This window comes from Papaver somniferum, chromosome 7 (genome assembly GCF_003573695.1).
Source record: "Papaver somniferum cultivar HN1 chromosome 7, ASM357369v1, whole genome shotgun sequence".
NCBI classification, from domain to species: Eukaryota; Viridiplantae; Streptophyta; class Magnoliopsida; order Ranunculales; family Papaveraceae; genus Papaver; species Papaver somniferum.
Genome location: NC_039364.1, coordinates 232959408 through 232987074, shown reverse-complemented (window position 1 = coordinate 232987074; position 27667 = coordinate 232959408). Strand labels below are relative to the sequence as shown.

The following is a 27667-nucleotide window of genomic DNA, read 5'->3' as shown; positions in this document are numbered from 1 at the left end:
GGCGAAATGAGCTCAAAAAAGTGATGATTTACACCCCGGAGAAAAGTACTAAAGGCACCCCAGAAATGCACCGGAAGCGTCCCAGAAATGTACCGGAGGAACCCAGAAAAATTACTATTTCCACCACAAAATTACTATTTCCACCCCAATTGCTAAAGGGACACCCGTACAGGATTAGGGGGAGGACACTTTTCTTCTCATAATTCAAATTTCATTTTTGGCGGGAAAATATATTCTCTCTCTGGCAGATTTTCAATCAACAAAATGAAGGTGTTCTGGTGCGATTCAATGGCTAAAAATTGGTAGGAAGATGTGATATATCTTAAGGAATACAGTATGGGTGTCAGAATCGATCTAATTTGGCTAGAATCGGCTAAACAAGTCATCATCAGAGAACATGGCAGTCACGGGTTTGAGAGGATTTTTTGAGGGATTCGGACGTGTTATGATGATGCATGGAGGACTCTAGCACACTTTTGGACCGTGTAGAAGCTAAATAAGGGAGTATCAGAGGCTGTTTACGCGTGGAGAATCATTTCAGGGAAGAAAATATTCGGAAAATATTTTCTTTAAACACCGAGTAATGAAGATTATATGGAGTAATTGAGGGAGATTCAACGAGCTGTAGGTGTATAAATATGTTCCCTGGGAGTACTAGAGAGGCTGTCGAGAGTTGGGAGAAGATAGGAGAGCCACAGACGCAGAAATCAAGAGTTGATCAAACTCTGTTTCTGCTGCTGCTGCTGATGAAGAACACCAAGAACGCGAAGAACGGACTAGCGTCAGCAGTCGTTTATCAACAGTGAAAGAGACTCACATGCGTGGGTCGTAGAGTTTCAGCGACAACAGCACTTCAGATTTGTCGTTTATTTTGGACGCCTTCTGTGGGTCGCAGAATCCTGTTTTAGAACATTTACTTATCTTTCTCTTTATTGTAAACATCAATTGAGCTTAATAAAATATTTTGAGAGGTTTTCCAACATGATGAGTTAATTCCCTCGTAACCAAGGCAATGGAGGAAGCTATTCACGCAACATAAATGGGTAACTATTTCATTTAATTATATAATTCACCTAATCGCTGCTTTTGCAGAGTTTTAAATTGTTTGAATGATTGTCTTAATTATTTGTTATTCAGTTTGATAGGTTATGCTTGGTTTAATCTCTTGATAATCTATGCTTAAGGTTTACAAATAATGTTTGAGAATTTGTATGATTGATAGTGAATTAAAGATAAAAGAGGACTTAAGAATTGAATAGAGTTTTGAAATATTTATCATTCAATTTTGCGTAGTAGTGGAATCTAGTGTCTTGGTTACCTCTCGCCCAAAATTGTTAATATTTTGTATATATATTTTTATAAGTCTAAAAAAATCCTTTACCTTCACAAGTCCGAGAGTTTGAACCTCATTACTACAACCACACAGAAAATCTTTAATCAGATGATAATCTCTATTTTGAAAAACTTTATCACATCCGACTTTCCACGATTATGCCATAGGGTGTAAGCTGCTAAATTTCCAAGATCAGGATTGTTGGCTTCCAAAGAGTTTTTGTCAGAGAACCAAACCGTATAACATCTGCATATTGACATTGAAGAATAAGATGAGTGTTTCTTCTTCTTTGTTGCACATGGGACAAGAAGTGTTGATGTTTTCGATGTAATTACTCAACTTCTTGTTAACTGGCCAGATATCAAGATTGCATTTTCATAAGAATTGTTGGATCTTATGAGGAATATCCATAAGCCATAGCTTCAACCAATCCTTTTTCTTCATATTATTTGGTGAAGGAAACTAATTTTTGCTTTTTACAAGCTCCTCGTAAACATAATTTGTAGTGAATTTACCATATTTAGTGAGAGACCATCTTACTTTATCTTGACCTTCCACTAGAATTCTGATGGACTTTATCTTCTGAACAGCATTATGAACGAAGTACTGATTAAAAGCATTAACATTCCAAGTCTTTGAATCATCATCAATAAATTCAGAAACCTTTACATCCTTTCTTCCTTGAGATTGACCACCATTGTGACCCAAAGAGTTATCATTTTTTCCTATCCAATTATGCTCAAAATATTTTACAGAAGTACCATCACCAATTTCCCATATATATAATGTTCTTTAACCAACTTGAGATCATGTTGAATGTTGTTCCAGACCCAAGATGCAGATTTTTTTTGAAGTGTCATCAACCAGAGGATTTTTATTAATTGGAAAATAAATTTCTTTAAGAATTTGAACCCATTTGGTTGTTGGTTGAGTCACCGTCCTTCAAGCTAGTTTGCTAAACATTGCAGAGTTATACTTTTTTGAATCCTTGAAACACGACCACCATACGTCTTTGGCTTACTTAGAGAAATCCATGCTTTTGGACAGAAGTACCTATTCTTCTTCTTATTCCAGAAATAATTTTCTTGAATTTTATTTATTTTGTCATGAGTTTTATCAGGGAGAAGAAATATACTCATTTGGTATTGAGTTGTTGAACTTAAAGAAGACTATATCTGTGTTGCTCTTCCTGCCTGACTTATGAGTTTTCCTTATTACCCTTGAATCATATATTGCACTTTAGTCTTTTATCTCTAGAAATAATAAGATTGATACCAAGATATTTCTCCTTTAGATCCATTTCCTTTATTCGAAACATTTTAGAGATATCTTGACAAGCCTCTGAACTCAATTTACTAAGAAAGATACCCAATTTACTCAAATTGATCATTTGACATGAAGATGAAGTGAATTTCTGAATGATCCGAATAAGATTTTTTCTTTTTTTTTCTTCGAAGCATCTGAATAAGATTTCTGATGGCTCCATTTGCCTTTATAAAAAAAATGTAACCGTCTCCAAAACAGTCAACTCACGTTGCCCGATCCTCAAAGGCTCCACTTTGCAATTAAAACTGTCTCGTCTAGCTAGAGTCTTTTTCCAAAAAATTCCCTCGATCAGTCTAACAACATAATTGCTAAAAGAAGTTACTAAAATTAGCAGGAGGTATCGTATCATGTGTGACAAAAGAGCTATATCCGATTTTGACCGTCGGATCACTCAAACGTTACCCAGCTAATTTGGGTAACCCCTTTTAGCAATTATATCTTGCAGGTTCATCGATAAATTTCTACTATTAATTGGCCTTTGCAATTATATCTAGCTAGAATAATTTTCCCATAAATAAATGTGAAAAATGTAACGAGACCCAAAATAAAAAGAAGCCTCACGCGTTCATCATTCTCTTCTCCAATTCAAAACAGACGTCTCATATTCTCCCGAACACACAGTAAACCACGGAAGATGAAATGAAATGAAATCATGGCAATCCAAGAAGATGAAGAAACAAACCGAATCGTTTCTGATTCGCAAACTTTGAAACAGTGGGAACAAATCTATTCCCCTCTTTCCCTTCATTCTTCTTCTCCTTCCTCAATTCCATCATCATTAGTCAATAAATCTCAGCAACAAATCAACAATCACTATATAGAAGATGATTTTCACATTTTTCCACCCAGTAAACATGAGAACCTCCATATTTCTTCATTTGAACAACAACAGCAGCAGCAGATACAATTGAGAGATTATCAAGTGGTTGACAATGATGATGAACAAGAACAAAAAGGGCCATCTTCACAGTCACAACAGCAATCTAATTCATCACTTCCACAAATTTTTAATTCTGAATTGACGAAGGAAGTTCTGATGAAAAGATTGGATTTAGGGTTTTGTGTTTTATGGTCGAATTTTATAAGAATTGGATCATGGGTTCGTGGTAGAAGACCATTTGGGTCATTTTTCAAAACTGCAAGCGGTGGTTTTGCAGCTGGGTTTTTGGTGACTTTATTGTACATGAGTTGGCGGAGGCGGCGACGTCGAAGAGCTCAGCTGGATAACAAGGACCGGTTGATCTTTCTTGTTGAACAGGCGGACGAGGTATGTCCTGGTTTTGTATCAACTGTTTGATGAAATGCCAAAGACAATGGATAGGTTTTAGATACTAAAATCAAGTTAGTCTTCAAAATTGAGACCCAAAACAAGTTTTTCAAACGTGACTAAAGTCGATTTGCTTCGAATTTTATCAGTTCAGTGTCGTAGTATGAATGGAGTTTAGAAGCATAGGTTGTTTGTTTGACCTACTCAGATGGCATAGCTGCGGCACAAGTAATACAGGTACTAGGCTATGAATGTGAAAAATCTGTATTGTTTAGACTTGAGTTTGGTGGGTAAAGACAATGGACAGGTTTTAAATACCAAAATTAAGTTAGTCTACAGAATTGAGTCCTAATACAAGTTTGCCAAGTGACTAAAGTCAATTGGTTGTAGCAGTTGAGTGTCATAGTATGGATGGAGTTTAGAAGGGTAACTTGTTCGTTACTTAGACCTACTCGGATGGCGTAGCCACATAATTCAGGTACCATGCTATGAATTTGAGCTGGTTTATTGCTTGGATTGCTATTTAGGAATCATTGGAAGAAACTGTACTGTTTAGACTTGAGTTTGGTGAAAGTACTTGTTATTAAGAAATCTTAGCATATCCAAGGATGTGTATGTCTGTTCCTTGTTAGATTCAGAGACCCATATTATGCTTGGGGTATGGAGTTCATTGTAGACATCTCATCTCTACTATGGTAACTTAGCAAATTAGTGGTTTACTGGTAACTTAATAGGGTTGAATGTTACTAACAACGACGCAACACAGTTACCAGTGATTTACTCATGAATGTTACCAATGATTGTACTCATGAATTTGCTCTAAGAATTTTACCTCTTTTACGATGCTCGTAAAAGGTAGATGAACTCAAAGGATTAACAGAAACAAGTACCAAGAGTTCAACTTACAAAAACATTTTAGAATCCTTATTTACTGAAGTTCCAGATAACTTACCTGGAGCTACTTACGTTCCTGATTGCCTATAGAAAATAGCCACTATGGTAAAGTCCAATCAAGTTTCCAAGAAGCGCAATCATTTGCAAGAAGCCCAATCGTACGTCCTGTCAAGTTTCCAAGATTGGGTCAGAAGACCGTCCTTTTTTAAGTGTTGCACTTAAATGGTGACCTTAGAATGGTTAAGAACATGGACTTCCATTTGTTGCTTCTAGTTAACTGACTGTATGCTGCACTAACTGTGGTTCCATCATTGCCTATATTTTTCAAATCTTAATTAGTGGCTTTATGTGTATTTTGTCCACCATATGACCTATTTTCAGTTCTCTTCTTCTGAAATCCGTATACTGCAAAATTTACGTGTACCTAATTTTATTTTCTGAACTTGCAGAAACTTAGTCAGCTGTTGAACCAAATCGTGCTTATGACTCAATTCTTATCTTCACCCAACAAAGTTCCTGCGTCAGGAAGTGGCTGATTGACACTGCCTGATCCACACAAGCAGGACAGTATTCTACGCGAGGAAGTCTAAGAAGGCCACTGACCCAAATTTGTCACTGCAACCTTCATTGTTTATTAGTTCTCAAAAGTGAATATGGTTTTCACACTGCTTATATTACTGCAGCTAATTCTTTTATAATCACCTTTTGTCGCTGTTTATATTTCTCGAGCACAGAAAAATATTGGAATTATCGATCACATTAACATTGCCGTCGTTGCCTGCATTCAGTATTACTTCTCAGCTTTCCACATTACTAGATAGTTATAGAATCTTCTTCTGTCTATAGAATCTGTCCTTTTTTGGATAAAAAATACACTACTTGTGAGAAACTGCTGATATTTAATTTGCTTAGATGCTTAGATCATGGAGAGATATGGGATCAAATTTAAGGCAAGTGCGATGTACATGAATCCAAATTTTATGATAGAAAATTCATTGCATCATTGGGCATGTTGGAGATCACCATCTGATATAATAATGAGAACTGGATCGTCTAGGGTGTTATTATATTAGTACGGTTTGTTTTGTTTACACCCAGTAGCAGAACAGGCAATCTCTGAGATTTCTATGCTGCTTCTTTGTTTACAATTCCTAGTATCCGGAGTTGCAAGCCTCTGGAATTTACACTGGTCTCTGTTGACCAACAGAACAGCCTCTGCAACTCCAGTTACTAGCATTTACCTGCTTCTCAAACATTTTTGGGTTCCGCAAGATTGTATCAGGCAGACTAACATTCTGTAATTCGGTATTATGGTTTCTTCCTTACTTTTCCGCATAAACTACAGAATAGTTCTACATCCAACTTGCGAAAATGAAAAGACCAATGCCAATGCCCCATAAGTACTATCAGGTGTAAACCCACATAAGTACTATCAGGAGTGATCAAAATACTTTTCCTGCATAGCAAAAAGATGTAGACATGCCGAAGAACATCAACTAGTTATCAAGTTCAAAACATGTTTTTGAGTTTCACAACACTTGGCAACTCCTATCTAAGAATCTGAAAGATGCACTCAAAATATGATGATTAATTAACAAGTACAAGAAACAAGAAATTAGATAGGACAGAAAGGAAAATGAAAAGAAACAACTAAAATCTTAGGTAACTAGATCAGTATATTTCCAGTTAATGGGAGAACCACGATTACTTGTTAGAACAAGCACAAGAAATGGAAAAAGTGTAGTAAATGAAACAAAAATTAAAGAATTTAAAACAAATGGAATCTGCCATTTCTAAATTGTTATCTGATTGAAAATTCCGAACTGGATGGGAGTGTTACATTACCTTCACATAATTAAACACAAGAAGTAAAGTATACTCATTCTATGGGTTATCATCCGAACAGCCTCTGCAACTCCAGTTACTAGCATTTACCTGTTTCTCAAACATTTTTGGGTTTCACAAGATTGTATCAGGCAGAATAACAGAGAATACCATTCTATAATTCTGTGTTAGGATATCTTCCTTCAATCTAATTATACTTTCTCGCGTGAACTACTGAATAATTCTACATCAAACTTTCAGAAATGGAAGTGTAATGTCAATGCCTCCTGTGAAACTGAGCATCCATAATAATAACAAGATGGTTTACCGAAGAGAAAGCATATATCAATAGGTAACAGTTTCTTCTAAGCAAAAAACAAAAGAAACCAAATTTAAAACAGAACAATAGAATAATCCTTCAATGACACATCTGCAAAATCTGAAATTCAAAACTGACTCATTTCATTTCACTGAATACTACTAGATTTTGAAGAGCAACACACGTTAAACACCATAAGTGACTAGTTTCTACTATGCAACCACATATCTTGCCTTGGCCTTTCATGATCCAGAAGTAAAATGGTGGTATATAGATAGTACAAAGTATAAATCCATACAAGGAATCATCAAAGAGATAACTGAACAGTGATCAGAATACTTTTACGGCATACCAAAAAGATGTAGACCTCCGAAAGAACAAGTCTCCAGTTTCATGAAACAACACCAACTAGTACACAATCAAGTTCGAAACATGTTCTGAGTTTCACATACACTCTGCCACTCTTATCAAAGAATCTGAAAGATATAGTCAAAATGTGCCGATTGATTAACAAGTACAAGCAACAGGAAATCAAATAAATTACAACCAAAAATAAGAAGAAAGACCCAAAATTCTGAGATAACTAGATCAGCATATGTCCAGTTAATGAAAGAAGCACTATCTTTTGTTGAATTATCTATCAGTAGCTAACAGGCAGAAGAAATGAAAAAACCGGTGTAAATGAAACAAAAACTAAAGAATTCCACTTCTATTTTCTCAAAATTAGTAACACCGGTAAAAGAATTTGAAAACAAATGGAACCTGCCATCTCTAAATTGTCATCTGATTGAAAATTCCGAACTGGCTGAGAATATTACATTACCTTTCACATTATGAAACAACACAGAAGTAAAGTATACTCATTCTATGGGTTTTTTGACTCTGATCCACTTTCTCCTAACAAAGGACGACGAATATCAAACTGATCTACAAATTCCAACGGATTACTTGTTTCGTTCCTGATACGCTTGACCTTAGGACTCAACAATCCTCTGTGTCTAAACCCATAGAGTTTCAAGACTTGATTGTCAGCAAAATTATAAGCTCTTTCCATACTACTCAAACACCTTTCAACCGGGTAATCACCATAACTTCCACAAGGTTTACAACCAACAAAATGAGTAACAAATGGCCATCTCTCATCACCTAAACCAGGATGATACTTATCCATCATTTCTTCGTACCGATCGACTAACCCCGCCCAGTACCCATGTAGATAATAAGCATTCTCGAGAAACACCTTATTCATCCACACATCTTTCTGTGAAATCAATAAATAAATCAATGCAGACTGATCGTCAGCCTCAAATGCAGGTCTCCCTTTCAAATTCGCAGTCAAGATCTTACCGGCTTCATCACGAATTTTACCTTTCGGACCCATAGGTGCCCATGCGTCAAGCAAATCTAATGACCATTGACAATTTCTGAACAGAAAACTACCAGTATTCAAAGCAATCCATGAATGTTGATTAAACATTAAATCAGGGTAACCATGAATAACCATGTTATAATCAGCATATTTAGAGAGAGGAAGCTCAAATACCATATCAGTGAACAATGCATCACTATCCATCCACCAGATCCATTCCACCTCCGGATGAGACAACATGAGCTTCCTTATCAATGGTAATTTCGCCCAATAACCAGCCAACTCTTTATCAAGATGAGCCATGTTATAAACAATCTCAATCCCATGTAGACGACAGTAATCGATCTTATTCTTAATCGATTTCAACAAATAATGATCACCAATTGAATTATCACATGGTTTCGGAGGCGAACCAGTAACCAGCAAAATCCTTGGCTTCCCATTAACAAAATTAGGAAACTCAGGATGTGAATCTAACCAGATCTTTCTCTCTTCATTCCAATTCGTTATCTTCGGTCCTAACGTATACGTCACATTCGGATTAACACCATCATCATCACCACCACCACCACCACCACCGCCGCCGCCAGATTCATTATTCAACAACACATCGGAAGGATCATCATCAGATCTGAGCTGATCAATAAATATCTTCGTCTTCTCTATAATTTTCCTCTGCTCTTCCGATTCACCACCACCGCCGCCGAGATTACCGACACCAATCGTCCCACGAAGAACAAGAATAGTAACGAAACCGCATAGAATCGTAATCTTAATATTATTGAAAGTTTTCGAGATCTGACGACCGCGAGAAGGTACTCTAGCTGCTGTTCTTAAGCTTGCTGAATTTGTCGTTGTTGGTAAACTTCCTGTAGCTCCGCTCCCTCGTTTCAGAGCCGTGAACGGCGAATCCTGACCCATTTTGAAGAATCTTTTTTTTTTCTATTGCATATGAAAAAAATGAAGAATGAAGTAGAAGAAACAAAAATTATTTGGTAATTTAGGGTTCAAAAAATGAAATGAAAGTCTAATTAGTGAAGAAGAGGTTGAAGGGATGAGTGATGGACTTCATTAAATGGGGTTTTGAGACATGGAGAAAGAGGAAGATGGTCGGGCACCGACTGATTTGTGTAAATAAGTTTTGTGTTTTTTTTTTCGATCTGTAAAAGGAAATTTTATCGGTGTAAATTGTAATTAAGGAGTAATTATAAATCATAAATGCTATTCAGTGCTCTAATCACAGCACTACTTACAACTCAAATTCATGTATCCCAGTATTATTGGTCAAGATTGTTAAGCTGTGACCCATCTTTTCACCAAAATCCCCAAATCTAGGATTTGGATGTGGTTAAGTGCTAAGTAATGCTGCAATAAGTGTGTGGAATAGCAGCTCCCATTATAAATGTATTTATTTGTAATTAATTGGTCGGAGTTGATAAAATGAACGTTAATATTACCTTCCGGTTTCTTTATTTGTCCCCGGATTTTCCCACTCACACACATATAAGCGCGTTTTAAAGGAGGTGAGTGATAATGATAGCAAGGTGTGTCATTGCTTTTTCGTTTTGCTACCTAGTACCTACTCCAATTGACTGATTTTGTGGGAAGGGATATTTTCTTTTCAAGAGAAAAGCTTTCTAATTGTCTTGGCCTTTTGGGTTCTCAATTTCTGGTTAATGGTGAGATTTTGAGCTTGTTGTTGGGACGGCGGTTGGATCAACAGTGGGTCTGTTTAAGCTGGCTTGGACTGTTCGGGAAAATTGTGCTCATTTATATGGTATAAAATTTGTTATTATTGTAAATAAGCAAGATCAGAAAAACGAATAAGCAGTTCAGCGTAACAACATTTATAGCGTGTAATGTATGGATACACATCCAGAAATAATTTTTGGACTTCTTGATGTCAAGAAACAAGAAGTTAGTTTGGGTATAAAATTTCAAAACGATTTTTAGAAGTAAAAAAGTCGACTTCTTTGTAAAACAAAATATCCCTGCTTCTTGAAAAGCGAAAGCACTTCTACTTCTGATATCCAAACGCGATGTTAGTGTTCTAGGGACTTGAAAGTTTTAAGCAACAATATTAATATCTACCATTTTAGCAGCAAATTGAGGGTTTAATCTTGAATAAGTGCTCTTGTTATGGCATAAATGTTAAAATGATTAGAAAACCGCGCGCAATGGGAGGCCGACAGGGAAATATGCATAATGGACATATTCACCAATTTTCACCCACTTCAACATTGACAACAAATCTGAATATGAATCTGCATTTGCAATTGTTTTACATGTTATTTTCACCTGGTGTTTCCCATATAAGAATCACCAATCGATATGGAGAAAATTGGATAATATTCAGCTTGCTATTGATATGTTTGTAAACTTTATGAGGTTATTTGAAACACCTAATTAAACTCAGATATTTGATATGTTCAAGATAACATATGAAAGGATCTCGGATAATCACTTGTATCTTGGTTTCTTTTGTTGAAGTAGCCCTCAATTTGCTCCCACATCCCAAATAAGAGTAACCTATTCTTATCAATTCTTTTAGACATGGTAAATACAATTAGGTAGAAATTAGAGAAACTCCATCCAAATTATAAATATTGATGAGGATTCAGATTGCCGAACTGTTCATTTTATATCTAGATAAATGATTGTCGATAGCGAGTTTTTCACATGACAACAATGTGTCACATGAAGATCAACATTTTTGGTTGATGATCTCAAATACTCAACGTGTGACAACAAAATTCGAGTGAGTGTTCCCAACTGATTACAAAATATTTAATGCTTAGGGGATGTTTGGTAACCATTATTTTAATGGATTGTCAGCCCATAATCCGTTATGCAGATTATAATGGATTTTGTATGTGATTGGTAACCATTATAATAATTGATTATTTTAATCTTAATTGAAAAAATTCATTATTTCCATAAACAGAAAAAAGTTGTTTTGAAAATTTATTATAATCAATTATTTTTTCCAACAAATTCAAGTTGAATTTTTTTTTTTTCTAAACTATCAAGAGAGAGACATAAAAACTACATAGGACTAAAAAGAATCCTAGATCATTGTTCTTTCCTCTCCTTTTCGAGATCATCATTCTAAGATAATCAATTAGTTGAAAAAAGTGTTTGGAAAAATTTATTTTAAAAATGATTATATCAAAATCATTTATCAATTTATGATTATCTATAATCATAAATAGATAATCATAAATTTTACCAAACAAGTCCTTAATATGTCATCGTTTTTTCGTTTTACTACCTAGTACCTACTCCAATTGACTGATTTTGGGGAAAAGGATTTATTCTTTTCAAGAGAAAAGCTTCCTGATTGTCTTGGTATTTTGGGTTCCCAATCTCCGGTTAGTGTTGATACTGGATTTATTGTTGGGAAAGTGGTTGGATTAATAGTGGGGTTGGTCCTGCCAGTTTGGACTGCTAAGAAAAACTATACTTATCTTTATGCGATAATATAAAATTTACTATATTGTTATTACCATTGTATGAATGATAAGCAAGGTAGGAAGAAACATAATTCACAAAAGAGGGTGCCAGTCCTACGAAGGGCTGATACCATTTCGTATATGATAAAAAATATTAAACGATCCTGATCGTTGGATGGATGAGATGGTATCAGCCCATAGTAGGACTAGTATCCCCCCATATAAATCATGGGAAGAAAGAATAAGCTATTCAGCCCTTGCAACATCATTTAGTCTTCAGGGAACTTGATAGTTCTAAAAACAAAAGTATTACCAACTAGTATTTCTCCCATTTTGGCGACAGATAAATGCTTAGCTATTGTCATGGCATAAATGTTAGAATAATAAGTTTTGGTAGAAAAATTATAAATCTAATTACCATCCCAAAATCTGAAAAATGAACCGTAATTGATTTATTCATATTATTTACTTTAGAAATAATAAAATTACTTTCCCTTTTAAATGATACCAGAAATAAGATGGTGTTGAATTTCAAATACAGATTGTAGATATCACGAATCAATGCATTCTATATGCACATTGAAAAACAATCAAAATCATTTTCGGCAAAATTATGGTCCACTTTCGTATTTCTTGGTCGTTGTTAAGTTGATAGGACAGCATAGCTTTACTTTTTCGTTTTTTTTTCTTTCATGCTGCCTACCACGATTGATTGATTTCATGGGAATTATTTTTTTGTTAAATAAAAAATATTTGAAGTAAGGAAAATTTCATTCAAAATAGTTTTTTAGACGATAATAATCATTTTATAATTTTTTTTTCCTTTCTTTTGTTTTTTTTTATGATTCCAAAAAGACAATCCGTAAAAAAAAATATATCGTTTTCCTAGCTAAATTTTTAAAAATAAGTGTCAGAGTACAGTTTTTATTTACAATCTAGGTGTTCCGGGTTTGGATTTTGGGAACATTTTGGTTTATTGGTCTAGTTTTCTATAGGAGAGGGACTTTGTTGGCGAATTTGGTCTTCAGGATGTAGGTAAAAAATCCAGTGGTAGCATATTTGTGGATGCCATTATCTGCATTGGTGTCGAAAGTTCAGAAGGCAAATATAAGGCGCTAAGAGTTGATACTGAAAAGGAGAGGGTACCAAGTATACCGCCAATTTTTTCGTTTTGATCTATAAGAAAAAACCTAACACTATCAACAAGTAGATCATCAAAAAAAAAAGTCCTTATATATGATTTTGTATTCGGTTATCTTGTGCAATCGGTAGTTTAGATCAAAGATCCATAAACCTGATTGTATACAAAGTAATCTTGGACGATCTCAAAAATCAATATCCAAGACCAACATAGTGAGTGCCACGAACTGAATTCCAACAAGAACAAGTCTTGTCAAGATACGAATTTACAAGAACAAGTCTTATAGGTTCTAGAATTTAGTTAAAAACTATCTAAGTTGGTTATCGAATCACTTGCTTTTACTATAATTATATCAAACACAAATATAATGCGAAGTAAAAAGTAAATCAAGATGCAGGGAATTTTCTGAACGAGAAAAACACGCATCTATAGAAAAATATGGGCACATCGTCTAGATTGAACACCACACTGTATTAACTCGCTATATACACTAGCCTACTATCAGATTTCGGACTGGAATGTAGTTGATACCGAATTAAGCCTCCAAGCAATTCGTCTGTAGTCAAGATCCTTATATCTCTTGAACCTTGCAGGATTCTATGCACTCGATTCCCTTAACTGACGTTCATTACAACCTAAGAGTTGCTACAACCTCAGTGAAGACTTTTGATATTTTGGTTTCACAAAACACCTGTTTGATTTCCCTTTGGATGTGAATCTAGGTTTTGTTTTGAACAACTACAAGACGATAAATATATATCAAAACAAACTTGTAGATTAAGGTTTATACTCTTTACAACTTGTAGAAATACCAAATTTAAGAAGAACAACTAGGATAAATTAAGAGATATCTTGTACAACTTTTTAAGGAATTTATAAGATACCTTATATGAAGTTTTCTTTCTAATCCATATTTCGACTAGCAATAGACAAAGTATAGATAACCTCAAAATCCAGACTTACGCAACCCAAAGTGCATCCTAAATTATTATTCACCTCACAAGTATAAAACTTGTGGAATCAATAAATTTCGAGATGAACAAAACTTTGATGATTTCTCTATATCTTGATCAAGTAAGCATCTTAACAACCGATCAAGATCAGGATACTCGAGTTATCAAGAAAAGATAATTGGACCTGGCTTCAAGAATCCCTATGAAGTCTTTGTAGCCGCTAAACCCTAAAAGGGTTAAGAAGAGGATGACTCTAGTTACACCTAGGACACACCAAAAAGTAGTGTCGGGGTTCAAAGATCCCAGTTGCTTGAAGTTCCCCTTTTATAGACATTCAAATCATAGGTTGCTTTAGGTTTAAACTAAGATAGCTTTGGAGCCGAGCAATTAATATACACCTTTAGATGAATCTTTGAATCTGATTTACATAAACAAAACATACACTCTTGTTAGGTGAAATCGTAACCGAACCGTGTATAAAGACTTTGTTCAAGGCAGTAGCCGAAACTAGACGATTTGAACTTATAAGCTTAATATCCATATTCACGAACACTTAAGACATTAACCTTGAGTTACAATCATGTGATCAATTAAGTATAGTGTTTTTAGAGAATTGATCAAATTTTAATTATCTTGTAGAGATAATTTTATCGCACTACAATACAATCGACATGATTAGTATATGTACAAAGTACAAATACCATAATCGTTCGTGAGTTAGGTCCGTCAGAGTACATGTACCGGTTTGTAAACTATTTAATGAAACCAAGTTCCGGAATACACAGAACTATTTAGGTATGCGTACCGGTATGTTTACCTTAAGACTATGACCGGTTCCGGAGTCCCCATAGCTATTTTGGTATGCGTAACGGTATGGATACACACTTCGAGTTCCAGAACACAGAATTTTTCTGGTACGTGTACCGGTATGGATACGAAACCGGTTACGTGACCACAATTCCTTTTCGGTTTGCATACGGGTACGCGTACCAATCCGGTTCACGAGTTAAAAAGATTTTTATAAGGATATGCATACCACAAATTTGTAAGTCGACATATGGCTACTCCGCTACGTGTACGAGTGCATGTATTACGGCTTCAAACCTATATAACAGTTTTTCCAGTTTGTAAGACTGATAACACATCTTATATCCGAATCTATAGTAGTTTTATATTTCTCTCTAAATCGATTCGAAACATTCCCGAATAACATCAATGACACATATCACTGTTCCAGAATATTTTCGAATGATAAAACTTGAATCAACAAATCAATTAGAGAATAAAAAATAAAATAAAAATAAACAAAAATTTGATATTCAGGCTTACAGTCGTTATTTATGTCTTTCAAGAAGTTCTCCAAATGTATAAAATTTGTCAAATTTCTATGCATAATTTGTGAGATATGTTATATTTAAATTGGCATGGAAATTACACCTTAAAGGATAGACTTTATATCCATTTCATTGTCCTTTTCACCCATAAGTATATAATTACCATTGAAAATTATTTATTTGATAAGATCATCAAATATCTTCGTTCTTATGACTTCCTTTATTTAGGGTCATCTCAATTAATCGGTTTTTCTTTCTTTTAATAAGTATCAAATCCGAAACAAATATGAAAAGTCCAAACACTTAGTTTCCATCATAAACAAATATGAATGTTGTGATAGAGAAAATAAAAAGAAGAAGGATGCAAACACAATTAGACCAAATGAAAAACGAGGCAAGGATTATATCCTCTAACCTTAAGACTAATTCACCTTGCACAAGTGTTTATTGATCATCAATGTCTGTCTTCTAGAATACAGACTTACTTCTCGATGTAGTAGCACTCCAGACTTCGAGAAACAACGAACCAAAACTTAAAGTGATGAATTTTACCTTTAACACAAATTTAATTGATGATTTTAGAAAGCAGTAGAATGATAATTAGGTTGTAACTTGATCTTCTAAGCTAATTGTGCAGGTAATATAAATGCTAATAATACCTCTTCGCCGAATCTTCGTGTTGCGTCATAGAGGGTTGTCAAATTCAAATCTCAATTTGAATTCACGCAGGGTCGTGTCTGTATACGAATAGGTATTTTAGGTTTCTCTTGGTTTCACCACAACTAATTCTTCTAACTGGACCAAACGATGTAAAGTCCAAACTGTATACAGCCCATTTACAGATCCAATACAAAAAATAATTTCTATTCATATGAAAATTGTCAAATCAATTACAATTTTCCAACAATGAATTATAAGTAGTATTTTTTATTTGAAGCATATAAGCAATTTTTATGTTTATTTATGTGTGAAAATAATGTCAGTAAAGTTTCGACTCTCCTACAACCCGGACAACAGAGGCTTGTCCAATCTTGGGACACGACGTGATACAATCTGAATGACAAAGAGGGAATACTGGTAGTGAGGTGGAGAGGGAATGATTAAAGGTCAAGATTAATTGTCCCAGATTTGGACTATAACAGTGGTTCCAGTTACAGAGTTTTCCCTAAAGTTTTAACCACCGAAAATTGAAGATGGCTCTAAAGCTAGTTATGACACCCACGTAAGATTTTCTAAGACCCCGTAATTAGTGATTGGATGGATAATCACTGTCCAATTACCATAATCAAGTATTGCATTTTACACACTGGGTGGTTCAGTTTGGTTTAATTGAAAATGCAAGCCAGTGCTTGATGAATAAAAATCCTAAATAGAATATCAATACAAAGATATATATATATATATATATATATATAAACTTCAAAACAGAATATATTAGTCGAAACTAATAAATAGAAATAGTGATTGAAAGATAATTTAGAAAATGATTAATAGAAAATTAAAAGGAATCTTCATAATTAAAAGAAATTTAAAACATAGATAACAGGTACAGATACTTACAAAGTAGTCTTTTATTCCTTAATAGATAACACACCAAACAACTTCAAACTCAGACTTAGAACATGAAAACACTCACAAACTATCACTCTCAAAGCAGGAAACACTCAGAAACTTTCACTCTCAAACTTATAGACAATGACTCTTGAGAACTAAAAACTTGCTCTTTCCCTTTCCCTTAACGGGTATTTATATAGGGAAAAGTTTGCAAGAAACAAAAGAGATAAGATTTTCTTTTCTGAGAATCCTATCTATAATTACAACAACCTATAAGTGGTAAACAAGTGGAAGACATATCTAAGGTGGAAATCTTAGATAAGATTTACCTTTTTTCTTTTTTGGAAAATATTAAACCTTTTCACTTTTACTATTTTGAAGCAAATACGTGTCCTTGGTGAATAGTGGAGTCGATCCTGCTTCCTGTTGATGAAAAGTTGACCAATTTTTTGCCGGAAAATAATTAAAAATTTTCTGTCTTCTTCGAACCATTTAAACCCTAAATCATTCCAAAGAAATCATCACCATTTGCATTTAGGTCTTCTGTATTTTCCGATTTTATCTCTTCTTCCTCAAAGGTTTTTGACGAGGACGGTTGGGAACCCAAATCTTCGTTATCAAGTGCCTCCAAAATCTGTTTCTTAAATTCTTCCTTTGACAAGTCCCCGTGCCTATGCTTTAGTGCGAGTATGTGGGTTGAGAATTCCATCGGCATTGAGGTGGTTGATGCTGATACCATAAGCTGAGCTGCAACAAACTGCATGTTAAATGTTGATGGTTGTAGATGTGCTGCATTATATCTATCCCACCATTTGATATATAATTTCCTTTCTAAATAAGGGATATAATCCCAATCAGGATCATTATCTTGTGGAATCGAATAATTCCATCTTAGAATCCATGAGATTTCATACAGTATAAAGAACCACTGCATTAATCTTCTTATATCATAAGATTGGCTATTAGCCTTGATAAACTTATTTAACATATCTACAATATATGCAGGTGAAATCTCCGGGCATGGCCCCCAGCTACTTAGCCATTCTCTGAACCAATTTGGTAGCTCTTTGATTGTATTGAGTTTAAAACCAATATACCAGGAATGAGAGAATCTCTGAGTTTGATAGCAAAAAATATGTGTCCATGCTTTAATATAATCAGTATAAGAATATGATCTCGGTTTGATATGGGGGTGATCATTGAATTTTTTTAACCCATGAGGGTTCATTCCCCAATCTCGGTATGATAATACCTTAAGAATAACAAGCTTGGAGAACGCAGGAGGACCATTACCATTACTGTTGGCCGTGTTATGTGTTAAAAGGATAGATCCTGTCTCTATGAGTATTGTTTCATAAAACTCTCTAGTTTTACCATAATGTGGTAAAATATGCTCTTTTAAGTACATGCTTGCAACTTCTGCAGGATCTCTGTTAGCATGTTCTGTTTCCACCGCTAAAAGCGGTATTGATGTGGACATTATAAATGCCGACTTTTCTTCTGAAGAAGAATATTGTTTTCCCTTATTTGGGTTTCCTTTAATCATAATAGGATTACTTTTGTTCCTTTTATTATGAGATGGGTAAGAAAATTGAGGAGCCTTTCCCCTAGTTATCTGGCAGTCCATGCTTCCCCTGCAAAAATTCACGAGTCAAGAAATCAGGTAGAGAATTAGTTTCACCATTTATATATTCAATTTTAAAATCAAACGCTGATAAAATGGCTTGCCATCTTGCAAAAATTTGCCGAGAGGATAAATTTTTAACATCCTTTACCAATACTTCCTTAGCTGCCTGACAATCCACTCTAATAAGAAATTCCTGGTTTAACAAATCACTTTCAAATTTAGTAACACAATGAATTATTGCCAATATTTCTTTTTTAATGGTTGAGTAATTTTGTTGTGCCGATTTCCATACACCTGAGGTATATCTTACTAATTGCTCTTTATTATGAATCCTTTGTTTAAGGATTCCTCCATATCCGACATCTGAAGCATCAGTCTCAACTATTTTGTAGACTGTTAGATTCGCTATAGTTAGGCATGGCAATTATTTAGCTTTAGCTTTGATTTTTATAACAACAGTTGTATGCTCACTGCTCCAATTAGCAGGGTTTTTCCGTAATCATGCATGTAGAGGTTTGTTATCCTTAGCTAAATCCTTATAAAAATCTGCTATATAATTTAAGCTTAATAAGAATCTTTGTAATTGCTTTTTATCCTTGATTTCATCAGGAAATTTATCAGCAATGGATATAGCCCGTTCTATAGGTATTATATTACCTTTATTAATATTGTGACCAAGGAATCTAACCTGGGCTTGAAATATTTTCATCTTTTTTGCAGATACCACTAATCCGGCATGTTTTACTATTTTGAGGAATATTGATAAGTGTTAAAATGTTGCTCAATTGATTCAGAATATATTAATACATCATCAATGTATACAATTGTAAAAGTTGAATAAGAATTAAATATGTTATTCATAATATGTTGAAATTCTGATGGAGCATTTTTTAAACCAAATGACATAACATTCCATTCATAATAACCGTAAATGCAGTTTTATACTTGTCTTTTTCTGCGATTTGAATTTGCCAATATCCTGACTTTAAGTCAAATTTTGAAAATATGACAGCATTATGTAATCTATCTAAAAGATCTTTTTTATTAGGAATTGGATACCTAATCCATCTTAATGCTTTATTCAAAGGCTTATAGTTGATGACTAATCCCGGAACTCCTCTTTCTAATTCAGCTGCTTTTTCTACATAAAATGCAGGACAACTCCAAGGAGAGTAACTTTTTCTAATCAAACCTTTATCTAGTAAATCTTGAATTTCAGATTTACATATTTCTAATAATCTATTGTTCATTTGAATTAGTCTGGCTTTTGTTGGAATCATTTTTTCAGAAAAATCTGGTTCATAAGGTAATTCTACTATATGTTGTTTTCTTTCCCAGAATGCATTTGGGATTTCAGCACAAACTTCTTTCACTAGAAGATCATTAAAATCATTGATTTGTTTTTGGAGTTTTGGGCAATTTAGTTTCTCTTCTATTTGCTTATATTGAATCTCCTCTTTTAAGAAGAACAAAAAATTTTCTTTGTGCTTGATTTTTTCTTGAACCTGGTTAATAAATTTTTGCCTAGGTTCAGAGACAAATTCAAATAATATTTTATGTCCCTGAATGAGGGCTTCAATGCCCGTATTGTTAATACTTAACGGGTATAACATATTCAAGAATGGAGTCCCTAATATGAAGGATTGAGATAAATTCTTTACCATGATAAATGGTGTCGCTAGACAAATACCATTATTACACACCGCAGCATCAGATAATTTGTAATTAATTATCAATTTGTTTCCATCTGCAGTATTAAGAACTTGGGTTGTTTTGCTAAAATACTTTGTGGGAACTAATCCTTCATTTAAGCAGTTTAGATCTGCACCCGAATCTATGAGTGCCATAGTTTCAAAACGGTATTCTTTTCCTATGATTAGGGTGACTAAGGTGTACCAATTTTGAGTTTTGAGTGATTACTTTATCTATTATATTAGTGAATTGCATGTTTTCGATATCCTGGTTATTAGTAGGTGATTCTGGTTTATCTATATGTGTAGTAATATGAGCCTGGTAGTTTTGTAAAATTTCATCAAAAGAGTTTTCTTCTTGTGAGTCATACTCACAGTCTACTGGTTTATGAAGTTCCAATATCTGGACTCTTTGCTTAGGACTTCTTAATTCTTCTTTAACCTGATTAACTTCTGCCCTAAGATCATTGACTGATGGTTCTTTTTTAATGTGATGATTTTCCACTCTTGCCATTATTTCCTTAAAACTTTAAGGTTTGTAAGAAGTTTCGATTTTCTCTTGTTTTGGTGCTCTTTTAGCTACTTCAATATATTTTTCTAAAGCCATTCGCTTTGATTCTGGATTTTCAATTTTATCAATTAACTCTAATATAAAATTTTCTTCATTGGTGAGGACATTAATTCCTAGACTAGATATTTGTTTATGAAAACAATTTTTACAAGAACAACCATCTGTACATTCATCATCCTCCAATCCTGAAATTGTCCCTGAATCATTTTCTGAGGAGGATGATTCATCCTCTTCAGATAGATCGGAGTCCATTAAGAGGACTTGTTCTAATTGACGTTTGAGACCTTCGTCTAGATTAAGCTCATTTATTTTTTGTTTTGTACGACACTTATTACTATAATGCCCAAGTTTTCCATACTTGTAACAGACCGGAAGTGACTTATTAGTCTTTTTATTTAATTGTTGTGTCTTATTGTTGTTTTTCCTAAAATTGGGTAGTTTAGATTTCAGTGGATACCTATTAGGATATCTAATAGTTTTAGGATTGTTATGGGAAGGTGGTCGAGTACCTTTCTTCCTAGATAATAACGCGGATGGTGTATTAGTGTATCCAAATTGCTCACAAAAATCACCTAACTCTTGCTTATTAGATAATTTGTTCTTTTGTATTTGTCTATGTAGCTTTATGTCTGAGCATAAAGCTAAACCTTCACATACAATTTCGGAAGTATATTCGCCATACTCAATACGTTGTTGAATATTTTTTTTATTTTAGTCTATTTCTAACCCTTTCAGCAAACAGAGGGGGTAACCCTGAGACGAATTTCTCTTTCCAAAAATCAGAATTAGAGGAACAATCTTCTCTGCTAAACAATTTTGAGAAGAATACATCCTTGTACCATTTATAATGGGAGAGGGTAGGACATTTAAGATTAATAAGTAATTCCCTAGATCTTTCCATTTGTTGGCTATTACTTCTTACAAAGTGCAGGCCAATGGTATAAAGTAGGGTACTAACAATATCTTCCTGAGAGTATTCAGTACCATCTTCTAGCTTGATTGGTTTCTTTGCCATATAAATGCTATATTTTGCCTGGTCGGACATATGGAAATCCCACCATCCTTTAAGTTGTCCAGTAAAGCCAGTAACTATGGATTCAACAATTTGTTTTTCTGGGTTTTTAATGAGTCTAGAAGCAGAAGCATACATCGACATTTGTTTTATGATATTTACTATTTGGTATTCTGTCATACCATCTATGTTTCACTCAACTATGGATCTTCCATCAAACGAAGTCTGATTCTAATTATAATCCTCTTCCAGTTGTAAATCTACCGGTGTTGGTCTAGGGTAATAATTTCTAGTAGGAACTGTCGGTGTATATTTATTTTTTCCAAAAGATATTTTATTAATGTCATCAGAATTGTTGTTAATATTACCAGAATTTGATGAATGAAAAATTTCTTCCAGTTCTTGTATATCTATATCACTGTATTCTTCGTGTTTGGACAAAACATTTATTCCTTCTTTTGATTGTTTGGATGCTTTAGATGGGCCTGAAGCAGATAAGCTTAATTTTCCTAGCTTTTCTACTAGTGCATCTACAAAGCTATTATCTGGGTTGGACAACCTGAAGACATTTGGATCTATTATTGGGTTTGGTTTAAATAATAATCCACTAGATGGTGCCGGATTAAGTTTAAGCTCATTAGGTTGTATATGTTGGATTTTATCCTTGTTTAACAAGCCTTCAATTCTTGTCGTTTGTTTCCTATTGAATGTAAATATAAATTGGTGTAGTTATTTTGTTGTACTAACTGACCAATATCTTTATGGTTAGCTACTGAATCAGTTCCCTTATGTTCTAATTTGTATGGGGCTGTTATAGCACCTTTGATATCAAGGACTATTTCTGGTGGATGGATTGACTGAATAACATTTCCATCTTTTGTCGTATAAGATTGAAACTGGGTTTCCAACATATTAAGAGATCTCTTATATTTATTTAAATTGTAAGTTTTGGTAAAATCTTCAAACCAGGTGAAAAATGGGTTTGGATTTCTATTATGACTTAAGTATAGAGCATAACTTTTATATATTCTTGTTATTCTATTAGAACTAAAGTTGGATTCAAACCAAGCCCTTTTATTTGTATTTTCAAAACTATGATACTCTTTTCGAAGTTCTTGTAAATCCAATGATGGTTTTTGGATCACATTTATCTCAAATTCTAGATCGGAGAATGTCGGTTCTACTTGTTCAGGAATATTTCTAACCGTAGATTTTGACGTTTCTACTTTATAATAAGGTTTATTAACCTGATGTGCGGTTTGTTTAACTCCTTCTATAATAATATCATTTGGGTTATTTATAAAATTATGAATAGGATCTGTATAAGAAGAAGATGCTACAGATGGCCTTGGTGCACTTCCCTCGCCTTCTGATATCTTAAGCCTAGTTTTCCTGAAAGATGTAAACTGTATTTCCACATCTCCATCTTCATATTCAATTATTTGTTGGAGATTTTGGTTTTGGCAACTTTGCTGGAACTTCTACCTGTAAAGTCCACTTTTCAGGAAGGGTAACCTGATCCCACTTTATGGTTCTGGGAATAACTGTATGGGCTTTACCAATATTGGTATGAAAAAGAGTAGTCTGACCTTTTGTGTCATAAACTTGAGCATTAGGACATAAGGTATTCATAACCTTATAATATATTCTATACACAACGGCTAAGTTCTGCGACATTGCGACCATATCAAACCCCTGAGTTCTAACATTTAAAGTTAGATTTTTAAGGAGTCCTGGATCAGACAAAGACACCGAAAAATTTGGGAAACAATTAAAATAAATTGGACCTTCACATAAGGTGGACTCAATAATTCCTAATAATGAATCAGTGAATTTATTGTGTCTACGATCCCTGACACATAAGAGTACAAAATTATTTAATCCTGTCCTTGTCAATGGTTTTACGGCTATTTGGATTAAGCCTATATGAAGATAATTAAATCTTTTTTGTTTATGATCTTCTATCATTCTAGGAGAGAAAAGCTCAAAATTATCATTCGAATCAATTATAGATATGGTCTTTTCTACAGTTTTAATTGCGTAATCGCTTCTGAATTGAAAAGATCCTTTCTTATATACTTCATTAACTGGTACTTTAGGAATATTCCAATTTTGTAATTGTTTTTCAATGTCATGCATTATGACATCTTCTGAATTAAGGGTTATTTTATTTTTCAAACTAGTTTTCTTTGAAAAAGATCTGACAAAGCTAGCCATAATTAGGGTTTATAAAGCTGTAAACGGTCAACATGAATCAATGCTCTAATTTTTTAAAGAGGTTTTATTTTACGAGCTCACTGCGACTAATATTTAGCACTTTATCTCCCCTTTTAAATGGCTCTGATACCAAAACGTTCCCCTTAATCCATCTTTGAAAAGAGTTAATAAAACATTTTAATTATGTTTCTTAAGATATAGTAACTCTTTTCGAAGTTTGAATTCAGTAATGATTTATCCCAAATTTCATTTCTTATTTATTTTTTTGGTAATTCAGTTTTCATTAATGGAAATCAAGATTACATAGATCTCAAGTACATCAAATTGAAAAAGTAAAAAGAAATAACAAGCTTGTAGCCAGGGGCGGAGCCAAGGGTTGACTAATCCTGACTCTAGCCCCCTAAAATCCTAATAATCATCTAAAACCCCCTAAAATTTATACTGTATTCTGCATTTAGCCCACCTTAGGTTAAGTATTTAGTACACTAGGTCCAATTTTTTGGTAAATTTTTTCTCTAGCCCCCTAAATCGTAATCTCTGGCTCCGCCACTGCTTGTAGCGGTACATGATTGAAAATATCAATACAAAGATATAGATGATATGAATCGAGCAGTACATAAATGCAAGCTCATTTTTATTGTCCCTTACTTATTTTTTTTTGTGGTCGGAGACAACAGTGAGTTACACAGTCCCAGTTCACTAAATCCCTACCCCACGGCAAGACAGGCAGCGACAGTACGATTACTCCGAATATTCACACATTTAACCGGAAGCTTTTACTTTGCCAAAATGGAGCTCAGAAAGCTGCTGTAACTTAAGTTTGTCGTCCATTTTGACAACCAAATATTAGTATGTGATTCAGTGCACTGCACAAAAACTTTTCATGAAAGTGATGTGCTCCCTATTTAAATCCATTTGTGATGAAGTACCAACAGTAATCATTAATATTGGCAACTATTACTTTGGTTTGCATCAAAATCACTCCCTCGAAAAGTTTCCTTTTTAAATGGAGACTAACTCTTTCACATGAAAGACTACTCGTCTAAATAAACGAGTGAAGTTATTATGGTCAAATACAAAAAAAAAACACTACACGAGAGACAGTTTATGAGAGACCGTTTGACCAATCAAGATTGAGGAAAAAAGCATTTCCAAATCATTCTCCCGTAAAACTTCGATAAATTAATAGCGTTGGGGCTAAAAAGAATTATCATTTTAGTGAAGTTATTAATTTATCGAGTTTATATTTAGCTTATCCAAGCTTAATTGAGACCAGAGAATTTTATTATTTTAGCGAAGTAATTAATTTATCCAAGTTATTCTTCAAATGGATTCATTTTGTACTTGTTTTCTTATTCAAGAATTTTGTTTTGATTTTCTATGATTATCACGTGTTACTTTGATTTTGTTCACCCAAAATTATTAAACAAACAGAAAATGGGTCATTCGTCCAAATATTTTTAAAACACGGTTCAAATGGACGAGTAAAAAATAGTTTGGGTGAAATGGACACAAAAAAAAATATAGCAAGGATGAAACTAGATTCATCCTGACTTAAACTTAAAAAATAGCAAGGATGAAACTGGATGTATCCTGATGTAAATTAGAAATAAGAAAAAATATTTGAAAATGGGTAGGATGAAACTGTTTACATCCCGGCTATTTTTATATTTTTGTCCATTTAAACAGTATCAAAATCTAACTGTCATTTTTATCCGGGAATTGTTGATTTTGATCTTTTTAACCAATTTTGTGTCAAACAAAAAAGTATGAGATTGATACTTCGGAAATGTGGGGATCCATCGTCATTGAAAGGACGTGGCTCACGTGTTCATGATTTGAGAAAGATGGTTCGTCGTAAAGCTCAGCCGGAGTAAACCTGTTTAATTAAGATGTGCTCGCATCACATGTACCCTAAATCAGCTGGAGTAAAACTCTTCAAACTACTACCAACGGTAAGCGCAAATTTCATGCCAAGAGGGGTGACAAAAACTTTTACGGCTCTTATCCAAAAGTCAAGAGAAAAGTCATGTAAAAGTCGACCGAAGTCAACCTTTTTTCAACCAATTCCCTTGCACATTTTTCAATTTTTCTTAATTTTTTTCTACATCTCCTACTTTATTTTTCATCATTGTCTTTTAGGTCTTAAATTTATTCTCCGTGTTTAAATATTCTCTTCTTTTTATGATTTCGAATCTTTTTGATTATGCAGTTAGTGTTTAATGTCGTCTTAAGCTATTTAACATGTTTGATTTTTATCTGTTTCGATTTTGTTGCAATTTTATTTTTCCTCTTGTATTATGCAGATTTGAGGACTTGTTGTCTGCATCAGTGGTTGCGACAATGTCCACATCTTCAATTGGCTCATCTTCCATTGGTTAAGTCTTTGTTGGCTTCCTTTATATGTAGTGGTGCATCGCTATTATGATATTATCTAGGTATTTCTCTTAATTTATATATGGACTTCTCCGATTGGCTTCACAATTTTTAGCTTTCATCATCAATATTACCCCCGACTATTTTCACAGCCGGTGATAATCTATACATTTCAGTTCCTGCAATCAATTCTTATCCACAAACCTATTATATTCTTCTTTAAATACCTGTATTTCTTTTACTATTTCTCTACATCTCAAAACATCATTTTCTTTGCATCAATTAATTACTACCTTTATATCTGATCACATCAAAAATATTCCACTCAAATTGAGGATATTAATCTAGAGAATAGGCCTGCTAGAGCTAGAGTTGTTTCTCACTCTGTTAGTGCACTCTATCAAGGTATTAAAGATTAGAAAATATGTCTTGTTCGTAAATTATTTGCACCTGGAATCTTGATATGGTAGGAAACTGAGAAATCACAAATTTATTTGGTCCCATCTTAGCGGCAACAACCAGTGACAACATATGGTAAGATCTTTAGAGCCAAATATTTTTGCTATCAGATTTACATATGGAAAATGAGGCATGCAGTCGTTTTGATAACTTTCAGATACAGGTAAATGTTACAGTTCAACAAATAAACAATTTCATTCTTGAACGAAATGAAGATGTTGTTAGTCTGGTTATGAGATAAGGGCAAGTTATAATGGACAAACTTGTTGTGCAATGGACAATCCTAGCAATTGGTTTTCATAAGGTTAATTTTGATGCATCTTTTTGTAAGGAAACTAAATGTATGGGATCTGGACTAACCATGTTAAATGATGCAGGCTTTTTCAAAGGGTCCTGGTGTATCCCAACAGTAGCCGATGAAAAGACGAGGGTACCCAATTATACCTCAAACTAAAACTTTTCCACCTATAAGTCCTTTCTCCGAAAGTGATTGTCTATGGACTGAGTCGAGACAATACAACAAATCGGTTCACACTTGAAAAGGAGAGCGTACCCAAATATACCTCAAGCTAAAACTTTTCCTACCTATAAGTCCTTTCTCCGAAAGTGATTGTCTATGGACTGAGTCGAGACAATACGACTAATCGGTTCCCACTTCGTGTGATTGTCGATGGATACGAGATCGAGACAATACAACAACGAAGTATGTTACTTGATAAAAAGGTTCAGACTTAACCAAACATAATAGGATTCACTTATCAAGTAAATAGGAATTAACGTTTGTGTAATTTACTTTAATTATAATAAAACAATTATAATGCGGAAATATAAAGTAAATGACACAGCAAGATTTTGTTAACAAGGAAACCGCAAATGCAGAAAAACCCCTGGACCTTGTCCAGAATTGAATACTCATAGGATTAAGCCGCTACATAAAATTACACCTAA

General features: G+C 34.0%; 2 protein-coding genes across 2 annotated transcripts; one reads left to right on the top strand and one right to left on the bottom strand.

The window, feature by feature from the left end:
* The first annotated feature begins 3189 nt into the window (after positions 1-3189).
* Positions 3190-5589, top strand: LOC113293490. The gene is made up of 2 exons (XM_026542114.1): positions 3190-3926; positions 5270-5589. Exons 1-2 carry the CDS (start codon positions 3312-3314, stop codon positions 5354-5356), a joined length of 702 nt encoding a protein of 233 aa, XP_026397899.1. The 5' UTR covers positions 3190-3311; the 3' UTR covers positions 5357-5589.
* Positions 5590-7084: 1495 nt separating this feature from the next.
* On the bottom strand, positions 7085-9682 carry LOC113299843 (probable xyloglucan 6-xylosyltransferase 5). Its single transcript, XM_026548944.1, has 2 exons — positions 7787-9682; positions 7085-7439 (listed from the first exon to the last, which is right to left on the bottom strand). Exon 1 carries the CDS (start codon positions 9251-9253, stop codon positions 7829-7831), a length of 1425 nt encoding a protein of 474 aa, XP_026404729.1. The 5' UTR covers positions 9254-9682; the 3' UTR covers positions 7085-7439; positions 7787-7828.
* Between the last annotated feature and the right edge of the window lie 17985 nt (positions 9683-27667).

Excerpts from the sequence above, each read along its gene's own strand:
- LOC113293490 (XM_026542114.1), top strand. The coding sequence starts at position 3,312 with ATGGCAATCCAAGAAGATGAAGAAACAAACCGAATCGTTTCTGATTCG. Across the intron at positions 3,927-5,269 it reads TTGTTGAACAGGCGGACGAG|AAACTTAGTCAGCTGTTGAA; the intron begins GTATGTCCTGGT and ends CTGAACTTGCAG.
- LOC113299843 (XM_026548944.1), bottom strand. The coding sequence starts at position 9,253 with ATGGGTCAGGATTCGCCGTTCACGGCTCTGAAACGAGGGAGCGGAGCT.